This window comes from Drosophila bipectinata, chromosome 3L (genome assembly GCF_030179905.1).
Source record: "Drosophila bipectinata strain 14024-0381.07 chromosome 3L, DbipHiC1v2, whole genome shotgun sequence".
Lineage (NCBI taxonomy): Eukaryota > Metazoa > Arthropoda > Insecta > Diptera > Drosophilidae > Drosophila > Drosophila bipectinata.
In genome coordinates this window covers 24,517,145-24,531,247 of record NC_091738.1, presented here as the reverse complement: position 1 = coordinate 24,531,247, position 14,103 = coordinate 24,517,145, and the positions used below count along the sequence as shown (strand labels likewise).

Genomic DNA, 14,103 nt, shown 5'->3' with positions numbered 1-14,103 from the left:
TTTGCTTAGCTTCTTCAACTCAGGAGAAAGGTGTCGCAAAGAGAGTTCCTAGAAGAGAAAGCTCTCTTCGCGCCTCTTACCTCGGCGGTTGGCGGGTATCCGAATCTTCGCGGAGGCCATCTAGTGACCTATCCAGGGAGTGTTATGGTTCGCTCGGCAGGTGAGTCCGTCCCCAGCTGTCCGGTCACCCATTACCCACTCCTTTTCTAGATTCTGCAGTGTTTGGCCGCGTCACTCGGGAGCGCCTGCGCGGTACGTCTGCTTTCTTCGAAATCTGGATATTGTAGCAAGGTGGGTTCCATAAGTTTGGTTTTTAAGTATTGGAATGCATTTTCACACTCATCCGTCCATTTAAAAGGAACATTCTTTTTACATAATCTTGTTATGTACCGTAAATAATCGGAAAAATTTTTTATAAAACGTCTATAATAGTTACAGAATGCTACGAAACGTCTGACATCGTATTTCTTGTCATCTGGAAGTATTCCTTTATCAGTGCATTAATGACCTAGAAAAGTCACTTCATGCATAATAAATGAACATTTTTCTGGATGTAGCTTTAGGTTGTATTTCCTACATTTCTTAAAAACATCTGTTAACTTCTTAAGCATATGTTTTTCGGAACAACCGATTACTATTAAGTCATCCATATAAAGAAATGCTAGAGAAGGTTCTAGACCAGAGAACGCAATAGTCATCATTCTCTGAAACGAATTAGGAGCTATTTTTAATCCGAAGGGTAATCGCGTGAAGCGATGTGAGCCGTTGCTCGTTGAAACAGACGTTATATCTCTTGAACCTTTTTCTAGTTCAATTTGATGGAATCCTGACATTAAGTCAAGACATGAAAAGTATTTTGCTCGGCCTAGTTGATCTAAAATATCATGAATCCTAGGTAATGGGAATTTATCAGATAGACAATTTTAATTATCTGGCTGTAGTCAATTACTAATCGCCATTTCTTTACATTTGATCCGGGGGATGATTTCTTAGGAACAAGTAACAATGGGCTATTATTTGGATACTGACGGTTCGACAATCCCGTCTTAGATTAATTTTTCTACTTGCTTTTGTATTTCGTTCACCTGACTATGTGGGCTTCGATAGTTCTTTGTATAAACTGGTTCATCATCTTTTAATCTCAGTTTCTGTTTATAAAAATTATTTGTGGTTATTGATTCGGTTTCCAATCCGAATATATCGCTATACTGGGTGCATAAGCTAGTAAGCTGAGACTTGAATTGTGGAGGGAAGTTTTTTGATAGTTGTGATAGTACGGATTTTTATCTATTGTCTGTATTGGTGTTGACTACATCGTAGTTCGAAAGTGATTCATATGTTAGGTTATCTGTACTGACTACTTGGTCGGTATTTGATTTTAATAGTTTAATAGTCTTGTTACGATAAATAGCAAAACTGCTCCCGTGGCATCCGGCAACGCCGAAGTTGCAGGACCGATAGTTTAAGCGGGTGTTGAATCTCTGTTAACTCAGCCGGTAACCATGTGCCTAAGCTTTTTTTTTCTATTTGACACTCGAGGGAAGCGGACGAAAAGTGAGAATATAGAATTAAGTTTTGATTATGAATTGTACAACTATTAATTAACTAGGAATTTAAAGTGCTGCTATCACTGCTTGGAGTGAAAAAGTGGTTACCGACTGTACCACTGTTAGCCTTTGCTACCGCCCTGTTATAAATGAAAACAACAATAAACAATTATCTACACGGGCGTCTTTACTCGGGCGGCGCTAAAAAACTTCGAATTCCCGCAACATTTCTTTAAATTCCTTTTTGGTGTTTTCTTGGAGAATACTTGAGTCAGAGAGCGAAATCAACATGGAGATGCCTACTGGATCCGGTGGAGAGGCAAGATTGGTGGCGACATGCTTCCTTTGTGAAGTGGAGGACGAGTACGGTACAGTTGGCTGTATCGGCGCCGGCTGCGTGAGCATGTGCCATCCTAAGTGTGCTGCTCTAGAGGATGGCGGCTGGATCTGTGCAGAGTGTGACGTAGACGTCCATGCACAGAACTCGACATTGATCAGGACAGAAAAGCTGACCAGCCTGACGGCTGGGGACAACTACCAGAGTTACTCAGGTGGCGACCAGATGAGGATCGGAACTAATGACGTCAACGAGGCCTCGAAGGAAGCGCAGGACCTGCAGACGCAGCTAAGGTTGTTGGAGGAAGAAGATCAGTTGCTGCAGTTGCGACAACAACTTCTACACAGGCGAAAGGCGCTCATGGGCAAGCTCCCAAGGGAGAAGATATCAGAGACTGGCCACGCAGAAAAGATGCCTGGAGCATCTAGTACACGGTACCAGAATGCTGGTACGGATACAATTGGTGAAGTTGTCGTTCGGGAAGAAACGGCAGTACGCAGAGATCCCACGCTGGGCCCCCATGGCTCTTTTCTACCAGTGGGGAGGACAACTCAGCTGCTAGGGTCACTAAGCCTGTGGGCAGACCATCGTACGAACAATTGACAGCGAGGATGACTAGCGTGGCTGAGTTGGTGAATTTTTCCGGAAGGCCGGAGGACTGGTCCTTATTCATCGCAACGTATGAACAGACGACGGAGCTATGCGGATTCTCGGATGCCGAGAACCTAATGCGGCTTCGGCATGCGTTGGAAGGACCAGCCAAGAACGCAGTACAAAGTCTAATGCTGCATGCGGACTGTGTTCCACAGATAATCGCCACGCTAAGAATGCGATTTGTGCGACCCAGAATTATCATTGACTTGTAAGCGACAAGGATTAAACAATTTCCTCAAGTGAGGGAGAATAAGCTTGAAATGCTGGTTGACTTCTGGGTGGAGGTGCAAAATGTTTGTCCTACGATGAAAGCCTCCAAGTTGGACCAGTACTTAAACAACCCAGCGCTCACGCAGGAGCTAGTGAGCAAGTTGCCATCGATGGTTCAGACGTTTCGGGGAATGCACAAAGCCTCTCTAACAGTATGTATTTTGGGAAAGTTTAGTACGTGGCTATCGCAGATGGTAGAAGGAGCGAGACATGTGATAGTCCCAAGCTCGTCGTCAAGAACGAAAAGAAGGGGCACGGTACATACACACGCTGTGCGCCAAGGCTGTCGGCTGTGCACCCGCAATTGCAGAACCCTGCAGGAGTGTCCAGCATTCCTGGAAATAACGACCCGCGATCGCTGGAATGATACTCGACGGTGTGGCTTGTGCTGGAGATGTTTCCAGAGCCACAAGGTGGAAAGATGCGGCGTCCCCAATCCTTGCGGAATAGATCGATGCCTAGAACGCCATCATCCCCTGTTGCATCGCGGCAGCACGGCTCCCGTCCAAGCCAGGTGCCATGCACACCGACAAGAAGGTGTGGAAATGCTGTTCAGGGTATTGCCAGTGACTTTTTATGGAAATTGTAGGCAAGTCAACACATATGCCTTCATCGACGACGGGTCATCTCTAACCTTTATCGACGCCCCATTGCTAGAAGACCTTGGAGTGAAGGGACAACCGCAGCCTCTATGTATGCAGTGGACTGCCGGCATGCACCGGTATGAGGACAGCTCGGTCTGACTCGACTTAAGGATCTCCGGCATTGGCCAAACGAAGCAATATGATCTTCGCGACGTTCACTCTGTCCAGTCTCTTGATCTCCCGTCACAGTCGTTGGATATAACCCACCTAAAAGCACAACACACACACCTTCGACAACTACCACTGTCCGGATACGACTCAGCACAGCCCAGGCTCTTGATAGGTCTCAATAATTGCAAACTAGGGCGCGTGCTTCGCACCAAAGAAGGCACAACAGAAGAACCGATCGCTAAGACCCGATTGGGGTGGACGATTAAAGGAAGAAGCTCCAACAGTGTGGGTGAAGACATAACCCCAAACTACCACGTGTTTCACATATGTGCATGTGAAGCTGACGAGAACAAGGAGATCTTGCGCATGCTTGAGCAGTGCATGTGGTCGGACGGCGGCCCTAGACCAGAGATGAATAGCAAGAGCGTATCCAATGATGACCAGTTGGCTATACAGCAGCTGGAGAAGAACACGAGGCGTATAAATGGCCGATTTGAAACAGGTCTGCTGTGGAGGTATAAAGATGACAAGCTGCCGGATAGTTTACCTACAGCCCTAAAGCGGGCACGATGCCTGTACCAGAAACTGACTCGCGAGCCGGAGCTTGCGAAGGGAATTCGCCGACAGCTAGATGAGTACGTGATGAAAGGATATGCACGGCCCATTACGTCGGAAGAAGCTGAGGAAAAGCCATATTGGTATCTACCTATCTTTCCCGTGCTAAACGTGAACAAGCCAGGAAAGCTTCGCATAGTCTGGGATGCGGCTGCAAAGACGGAAGGGATCTCGCTGAACACAATGCTGCTGAAGGGACCTGACCAACTAGCGCAGTTGGTACCAATACTTCACAGGTTTAGAGAGAAACGTATTGCTATCGGCGGCGATATCGCCGAGATGTTTCATCAGGTCAGGATACACACAGAAGATCAGAGATACCAACGCTTTGTATTTATAGACCCAAACACACAACGGAGAGAGAACTACGCCATGCAGGTAATGACGTTTGGGGCTAGTTGCTCCCCCAGCTGTGCCCAGTACGTGAAGAACAGAAATGCAGAGTCGTTCAAGAAGGAATACCCACGAGCGGTGAAGTGCATATTGGAGAATCACTATGTAGACGACATGCTGGACAGCGTCGACACGGAGGAAGAAGCTATAAGCCTCGCGCGTCAGGTCCACTACATTCATCTTCAGGGCGGATTCCTCATTCGAAACTGGGTATCGAATTCCAGAGAAGTATTAAGCGCACTCGGCGAAGGAGCACCCACGCTAGTGAGACTAGACGAAACAACGGATGGACAGACCGAGAAGGTGCTGGGAATGTGGTGGGACACGAAGGAAGATCTCATCCGCTACCGTGTATCCCCACGATATCGCCATAAAGAACTTCTCCAAGGAAGGCAACGACCCACCAAACGAGAGTTTCTCAGTGTGTTGATGTCTATATATGATCCTTTAGGGCTCATATCCTTCTACGTGATGTATGCAAAAATAATATTTCAGGAAATATGGCGAAGTGGATGTACCTGGGATGACCCCATACCTGAGGCAGAATGGATTAAATGGAAGCGATGGCTTCGGTATATCCCGGACGTTGAGAAAATGACCAACCCAAGATGCCACATGAAGGAGTCGCTGATGGATTCAGAAGTGGAGATGCACACCTTCGTGGACGCAAGCGAGAATGGATTTGCCGCCGTGAGTTATATACGATTTCAAAATGAGGCAGGTATCCACTGCAGTCTACTGGGCAGCAAAACCAAGGTAGCCCCTCTAAGACCGACATCCATACCAAGGCTTGAACTCATGGGAGCAGTGCTTGGAGCGAGGTTGGCTCAAACTCTGGAGCTTTCACTTGGCGCGAAACTGAGCACACGGACTTTCTGGACCGACTCGAGGACCGTGCTGAGTTGGCTGCGATCGGACCAGAGGAAGTACAAACAATTTGTAGCATTCCGTGTGATCGAGATTCTAGACGGTACTACCTTCCTCCGAGAACGTGGCGGACGACGCGAGAAAGTCGTTGGTTAAACGGGCCGAGATTTCTTTGGCAAGAGAGGCAGTTTTGGCCGCTGACAGAGGAGGAAGAAGGAGACGAGTCAGGAATGGAACTGAAGGCGCAATTCATCGGCGTATGTGACGGATTCACAGACGTAGGCCGCGCGACCCTCATAGACTCTGAGCGGTTCTCAATCTGGACCCGTCTGCTATGGAGTACCGCAAGAACGGTATGGTGTATGAGGCGATGGAAGGCCAAGGCTCTACAACGATCGGACATCGAAAATCAGCCATCACAAGAAGATACCAGGGTCGCGGAGAGTCTTCTGTGGTCGTACGCTCAGGCGGAGTACTACCAGACGGAGATACGGTTAATCTTACAAGGAAAACCATTGAAGAAGAATAACCTACTATACAAGCTGGGACCGTATATGGATTCCGATGGCGTATTAAAGCTGGATGAACGTGCCAAGATGATCAAGGAAAGCGACCGCGTCGTACTCCCCTGCGGCAGCCACATTACGCAGCTTATCATAAAGGAATTTCACCGAAGATTTCTGCACGCTAATCACGAGACGGTGGTCAACGAACTACGACAAAAATTTTGGATACCAAAGCTGAGATCCACCCTTGCTCGGATACTACGCTCCTGCCAGCAACGCAAGAACCGACAAGCGGTCCCCAAACCGCCGCGCGGTTCCAAGAGTAGCAGCCTTTAATAAACCTTTCAGCTACACGGGTGTGGACTACTTTGGGCCTGATGGTGCGGGTCAGACGCAGTTCAGAGAAACGATACGGCGTGCTCTTCACCTGCCTCTCTACAAGGGCAACACATCTAGAGGTGCGCAATTTTATGGCCCGACGAGGGTGCCCAGTGGAACTCTGGAGCGACAACGGCAACAATTTTCAAGGACCCTGCACGGAGTTGCGTAGGGCGTTTGAAGATGTGGACAAGGATCTACTCTCTCACGAGTTCACTGGACCCCAGATGACATGGAAGTTCATTCCACCCGCATCTCCCCACATGGGTGAGGCATGGGAGCGCTTGGTGCGTTCCGTGAAGACGGCGTTGGAATCAATCCTCCTTGACAAACGACCCTCGGATGAGTTGCTGAGAGCCACTCTTATGAGGCGGAGGCGATCGTCAACTCGCGACCCCTAACATACATTCCATTGGAAGATGAGAACGAAGAATCACTGACACCGAATCATTTCCTGCTTGGAAGCTCAACTGGAAGAGGACCGACGATCTGGATGGAATCACAACAACTGGCGGACTCGTTCTGGAGGCGATGGCTTCAAGAATACCTGCCAGTGATCACTAGGCGGACCAAGTGGTGCGAAAAGGCTAAGCCTCTTGTAGAAGGGCATATCGTGTATGTGTGCGATCCCGGACAACCGCGTAGCCAGTGGCCGAAAGGAAGAATCCTGAAGGTGAACCTTAGCTCGGACGGTCAAGTGAGGAGCGCCGCGGTGAGGACCCAATCTGGCGTTTATACGAGACCCGCGACGAAGCTGGCAGTTCTATCTATCGAGAGTAGTTTAGTTTCCCTGGCGGAATATACAAGTGGGGAGTGTTACGATAGATAGCAAAACTGCTCCTGCGGCATCCGGCAACGCCGAAGTTGCAGAACCGATAGTTTAAGCGGATGTTGAATCTCTGTTAACTCAGCCGGTAACCATGTGCCTAAGCTATCTTTTCTATTGGACACTCGAGGGAAGCGGACGTAAAAGGAGAATATAGAATTAAGTTTTGATTATGAATTGTACAACTATTAATTCACTAGGAATTTAAAGTGCTGCTATCACTGCTTGGAGTGAAAGAGTGGTTACCGAATGCACCACTGTTAGCCCTTGCTACTGCCCTGTTATAAATGAAGAAAACAATAAACAATTATCTACACGGGCGTCTTTACTCGGGCGGCGCTAAAAAACTTCGAATTCCCGCAACAAGTCTTATGAAGGCATTATTGGATGTTGCTATGGTATTTGCAACGTAAATACCATGTTGAATTTCCTGATTTGGAATTAATACACTGTCTTCTTTTGAATTAAGTTCAATTTTCCGAATAACTTGGGATCTTGCTGGCAGAAGTATTGAATTATTGCCAGAACTATGAGCTGTTGGTACTTAATTGCAAATTTTAAATTATTGGGTTTAATTATAAGCCAATTTTCAGATGGCTTGAAGTTTAATTGACAGTTGTATTTTTTGATAAAGTCGATGCCTATTATTATTTCATCCATTATGGAATTATGTATTAGGTTGTCTATATCTCTATAGAAACTAAACCTTTGGATTTTATTATTTCTTGACTTATGCCTTTTATGTCTATGATGTAATCATCTTTGATGTTTTGGAAGTTATCCGAACTTTCTTTTAAAATGGAAAAGTCTGCACCTGTGTCTATTAAAAAGATAAGTTCTTTCCCAGTAGCTACATTAAAAAATGAAACGAATATATTTTGGCTGAGATTAATGGTGTGAACTCTGACTTCATTTGTTGTTCATTTGAGTATTTAAAGGGTTTTGGAAGTTTTCCGATGTGATTTGGTTATTATTTTGGTTTAACATTGCCTTGGTTATTGCTATTGTGGCCTCGGTTCCAGTTACCACCGTCTCTATAGTTTCCTCTATATGGGCCTTGCACTCTTTTCTTATTTTAATAATTGTTGTTGTAATTATCGTTGTTGTAGTTATTGTGGTTTTAGTTATTGTGATTACCACGAAAGCTACCTCTTTAACTTCCACGTCCGCGATTTGAGCCGCGCTGTGGATGATTTTTATAATATAAGACGGTGCCAGCTTGCATGATAAGTTTTTCCTTATCGATTGTGCAATTTTTAGTCATTGCTTTGACTGCATGCTGCATGGAATAACTTCAGGCTAGCTCTAACGTTAAACCATCTGATATATATGCACCTTTTAAGGCTTTCGTCATCTGCTCAATTTCTTGTGTGTATTGGTTAGCCGTTGTATTGCGCTGCTGTAGATTCATCAGCTTCGGTGATAATACCTCAACAGTTTCGCCTTTGACGTTGCTTCTTAGTCTAGCAATCACCTCAGTAATTGTGGTTTCATTACCGATTAGATTCCTGGCGACACCTTTTAGCTTAAAAAAAAAATTATGCAACGCAGTGCATGAGTAAAAAAAAAATTTTCAGCTCGGTTGGTTTCCTTTTTTCCCTCTACGTCAGCTGGTCGTCGCCGGTTTGGCTACGCTGACGTTCCCTTCGGTGGTGCAGGAGGTGGCGTATTCCCGCACTCTATTTGCTGCTGCTGCTGTCCGGGGCCTTTTGGGCTCAGGCGTTACTGGTGCCGGTCCTCGCACAGGTGTGGTTGCAGTGGGGGCTGTCCAGTGGTCCAGGGCAATCCTTCGGGCATGTCTTTTTAAGTTTTGGTAATGGCTTGGGTGATGGAGGTTTTGTTGTTATTAGTTTTTCAATAATTTTTCTTATTGGCAGTGAGTGACTGGCGGGAATTTTCGGGCGTTTATTTTTATTACTTATTAATTGTTCTTGCAGAAAATCAAGTTCTGTTTGCAGTTTTGGAGTATTTACGTAGAGTAGCCACTTTAGGTGTGCTACCCTTTTTTTTTATTTTTTTCGCAACTCCTCCGCGATTTCCCATTGCTTTCACTCTACTCACTCAGATTTTTTTCCAGTTTATGTTTTGTTTTAATTTTTTTTTTTATCCTCCTGGGTCCTTCTCGGTGTGTCCTTCTTGTCCCTCGATGTCCTTCGATGTCCTTCCATATCCTTCCATCGCTGTCACGGTCGCCATGTCATAGGATAACTCCGTGGTTTGATTATTTTTAGGTTTTTATTTAGAAGGAGCAGCTGAGGTGCCGCTCCAACGATCAAGTTGGGTCTGTTCTTTTACAATATTTTTTAAGTCTAAGTAAGTCTCGTAACAGCGCTGCTCGCAGGCGGCGGCAGAGAGACGGCTATGTACTTATGTATAAAGGAATATAATAATATACGTTGTTATGAACTCTCAAGTGGAGGCACGAGGGGTATGCATATGCTGACCGTTTGTTACGATTATGCCGACACTAACGATCGGTTCATATTTCGGCCACTTTGGGTTTATGACCGGGACTTTGGATTATGTAAATAGTGCAACAAAGTGTTACAGTGCGCACCCTTTAAGTACTCTCGGTACAGTGGGTATTCAATATATGTGCATACTACAGGACCTACACGCAAGCAATTGCGTGCCGTAACTGTGTACACCGCTGGTAGTGCGACTATACTCTCCACGTGAGGGCGGCTGGTAACAGGTCCCGGTAAGGTCATGTCTCTGCCAAGGATGCTGGCTAATGGATGCTGGCACTCCCTGACGCGCCGGTGTGGAGGAGGCTGCCAAGGCTTCTTCTTCCAAAGCGGGGTTAGCCATAGGACCACCGAACGGCGTGGAGAGGAAGACCCCAGGGTCAACCTCTAAACCAACCGGCGGGCCCCCTAAGGCTAACCCTGGTCCGGGAGCGTCTCACTCAATGCAGCGTAAAGGCTCTTATAAAGATAGGAGTAGATCAGCCTTCATTCTGATGAGGGCGGACCCATCGGCCAAAGCCATCCCGGACCAGGCCGAGATCATTAAGTGGGCAAGGGAGATCCTGCCCGATTTTAATCCGGAAAAGGCGGGAGCGAGGCTGGATCCAAACAAACGTGCTGGGTCAGACCGTGCCAAGGAGATCGCGCAAAGCGCGAAAAGGCAGAGGTCTACGGAAGAAGAAGCCCCCCAGGCCAAGAAGAGGAAGGCCCAGCCGCAGCCGCCCAACCGCTCGTTCGCTGAGGTGACGAAGGGAAGAACCCTAATTGGCGTCCTGGACAAGGGCTCCAAGGATGGGCTCATCCCCAAGGACCTTTGGCGACGAGTGGTCAACGAGTTGCATGGACGCTTCGTGGAAGAGATGCTGCAGAGCGGAGGACCCCCACCAGAATGCGAAGACGCAGGATGGTATCAGGGTAGCGCCATGGTAATTGCCTGCCAAGATGCGCTATCGATAGAGACCTACTAGCGAATGTTAGCATCGCTTGGAGAGGTCTACATCGGGGCAAAGCTGGTGGCGGTTGACTGGGAGGAGCTCCCAAGTAAACCAAGGGAGCACATGTAGCTCACAGAAAAGCCAGCCTATCCTAAGACCATCCTAACTATGCTTAGGATGTGCAATCCGACGCTTTCCACGGCGGACTGGAGAGTCGCCAAGGTCGAGGAGGTGGTGGGACTGCGGAGGCAGGTCGTCCTCATCCTCAACGAGGAGACCGTAAAAGCCCTGGAAAGGTCGGAGCACCGGCTGAAGTACGGATTTGAACACGTTTCGGTCCGTATCTACAAATCCGATGCGAAGACCAAGCCAGGAGGTATCGGGCTGAAGGCAGACACGCAAGAGCCAGACTTGGAGGAGCCGACCGAAGAGGGGCACCCGGAAGGAATGTCGGATGAGGAGGAGGACATCCTGGAAGGGTACACTTCGGAGGAAAGCGACTTGGCAAGGGCACTTAGTGGAGTCGGAATAGAGGAGGACTCTTTGCTGAGCTCCGAGACGGAGGCAGAAGTTACTGTGGTGGAGAATTGTAAGAATGTTCCTGACAATCTTGCAGATAAACCTACATCACAGTAAAGCGGCGTCAGCTGCCCTCCTACTCCAACTCGCCGAGAGTAGAGCTGATGTGGCCCTCATCCAGGAACCCTGGAACCTTGGAAACAGGATTCTTGGGTTGGGGGCGTCGGAGTATAGGCTCTGTAAAGCCGATACAACAGGTAAAAGGCGAGCCTGCATCCTCGCAAACAAGAACCTTAACCTTTGCTACCCAATTTCAGACCACGTTCAGAGCCCAAATGGCCCTCTAAGGTTATGTTCGGCGTATATGGGCCACGACCAGGAGGACTTCCCCCCGCACCCGCTACTCAAACAGCTGGTGGAAGAGAGCAAGAAGCACAAGATCGACCTGATCATAGGTTGCGATGCTAACGCCCATTATCATCAGTGGGGAAGAACTGACACGAACGAGAGGGGTGAGTCAATCTTCGACTTTATCCTAGGCTCTAATCTTTTGGTGGGTAACAGGGGTACAAAACCCACCTTCATAGTCAAGAACAAAAGGGAAGTACTTGACATCACTTTTTACTCTGAATCCCTAGCAGACAAGATTGTTAGATGGGGAGTCCCAGAGAACCACTCTTTCTCGGACCATCGATACATAGAATTAGTGGTTAATTTTAAGAACTTTAATCGACTAACGGTACGCAACCCGAGAAAAGCGAAATGGGAGTTATACAGGAAAAAACTAGAAAGTTCCTTGGGGAAACCTCCAACATGGGACGTTGACAGTAGGGAAGCTCTGGATACCATGGTGGACACGCTTACGGCAGCGTGCTCCAGGTCATTCAATAAAGCTTTTATGGAAACCACCATGGTGGTCGCAAACACTTGCGCCCTTTAAAACAAAGGCCCGCAAAGTCTTTAATTTTGCCAGTAAGACAAACGCGGAGACAGCCTGGGAGACGTGTAAAGCGAACCTTAGGAAATTTAACAAAGAACTAAGTAAGGCAAAAAGGAATGCCTGGACCAAATTCTGCACAAAAATTCAACAAACATCAGAGGCCTCGCAACAACTGCAAAGGTCCTCGCAACAACTGCACCAGACGTAGAATACATTAAAACCTCGAAAGGTAACTGGACATCGTCCAGCAAAGAAACCCTAAAGGCTCTCACAGAGGCACATTTCCCGGGATGCTCTCTAGAAGAAACAACCCTGGAAACGCAGAGACAGGGGAAAATTTGTCACTCCCTAACCAACTTGAATACCTATTGAGTGACAGGTATCTCAGCTGGGCGATAAATAGCTTCAAGCCTTTCAAATCCCCAGGCCCAGATGGCATTGTCCCGGCTCAACTAATTAAAGCCGGACCCAATCTGAGGTCTTGGGTCAAGAAAGCTTTCTCTGCAATTTTCAGAATAGGCTTCGTAGCCGCAATGTGGTTGCGGACGAAAGTCGTATTTATACCCAAGGCACAATAAGCCTGTCGTTCTTCCTTCTTAAGACAATGGAAAGATTAATCAGCCTCCGTATTAATCTTACTATCAACCCAGATGATATCTCGGGATCACAACATGTGTATAGGAAGGGACGATCCACGGAGACGGCACTCCACGAGATCACTACTTTCGTTGAAAAGGCATTTAGTGACAAGGAATACGCACTCATTGCTTTTCTAGACATAGAAGGTGGGTTCAACAACATCCTACCAAGCTCGATAATTAATGCGCTGACGGGCCTAGGAAAAGACAATCAATCCGTACGCCTTATAAAGCAGATCCTGGTAAACAGGACTGTTGAGGCGTCACTAGGAGGAGAATCTATTCATAGATACGTCAGAAGAGGCACTCCGCAAGGAGGCGCACTTCTCTGAGAAATTTCCCCAGACTCTATGTGACCGCATGACGGATAAACTTAGGGTCCTCTCAACATGGGCAGTTAGGAATGGACTAGGTGTAAACCCATCCAAAACCGAGCTTGTCCTCTTCACCAGGAAGTACAAAATACCAATTTGAAGGCTTCCAAAACTATCAGGAGAAACACTCACCCTCAGCGGTAGCGCCAAGTACCTAAGGATTACGCTAGACAGGAAACTGGACTGGAAGTCAAACACTATGGATAGAAAAGCCATTGGCCCTAAATGGAGAATGTCCCCAAAAATTGTAAGATGGCTTTACACAGCGGTTACTCATCCTTTTCTACGGGGTGGGGGTTTGGTGGCCTGCTCTCACAAACTCCACAATTAGAGAGAAACTTAGGAAAACGCAAAGAATGGCGGAGGTCTGTATCACAGGCAGCCTACGTACTACACCGACTGATGCCCTAGACTTCATAATCGACCTTTTACCGGTAGAGATAATGGGGGCCAAGATAGCAACGCTATCGGCAATTAGGCTACGCGAGACGGGCATATGGAAAAGGACCGACTATGGACATACCAAGTTGGACCTACACCACTGCACGCCAACGAGGGCTACAGACTACTGCGTTACTGTTGATCATTCCACCTTAAAATACAAGGTTTCCATTCTAACAAGGGGGAATGGGCCATGCAAATCCCGGGACCAGCCGGTTCCCTCCATATTTACACAGACGGTTCAAAATTGAATGGCCATGTGGGAGGCGGTTTTCATTGCGAACGGCTGTGTCTAAATGAGTCCTTAAGACTCCACGACCACTGTAGTGTGTTCCAAGCAGAAGTAATAGGGAAGCACTTAGTTCCCCAGCACTTACTGTCAATCAAGAAACAATCTGTATCTTCTCAGACAGTCAAGCGGCTCTCAAAGCCCTTGAAGGATTCTCATCCAACTCCAGGACAGTAAATGACTGTCGCAGATCTCTTAACGAGATGGCAGAACAGTATGACATCCACCTCATATGGGTGCCCGGACATAGGGACCACGAGGGTAATTGCGCCGCCGACGAACTAGCAAGAGCAGGTACTACCAATCCTCTCCTCCCGGAGAAGGAACCAATAGGCATCCCCTTAGCTACGT

General features: G+C 47.4%; 2 protein-coding genes across 2 annotated transcripts; both read left to right on the top strand.

The window, feature by feature from the left end:
* The first annotated feature begins 1,836 nt into the window (after positions 1-1,836).
* On the top strand, positions 1,837-5,594 carry LOC122322275 (uncharacterized). Its single transcript, XM_043213991.1, has 4 exons — positions 1,837-2,447; positions 2,534-2,746; positions 3,119-3,545; positions 3,642-5,594. The coding sequence occupies exons 1-4, from the start codon at positions 1,837-1,839 to the stop codon at positions 5,592-5,594; spliced, it is 3,204 nt and encodes a 1,067-aa protein (XP_043069926.1).
* A 727-nt stretch (positions 5,595-6,321) lies between these two features.
* LOC138926312 (uncharacterized) lies at positions 6,322-7,151 on the top strand. The gene is made up of 2 exons (XM_070279995.1): positions 6,322-6,609; positions 6,693-7,151. The coding sequence occupies exons 1-2, from the start codon at positions 6,322-6,324 to the stop codon at positions 7,149-7,151; spliced, it is 747 nt and encodes a 248-aa protein (XP_070136096.1).
* The last annotated feature ends 6,952 nt before the right edge of the window (positions 7,152-14,103 follow it).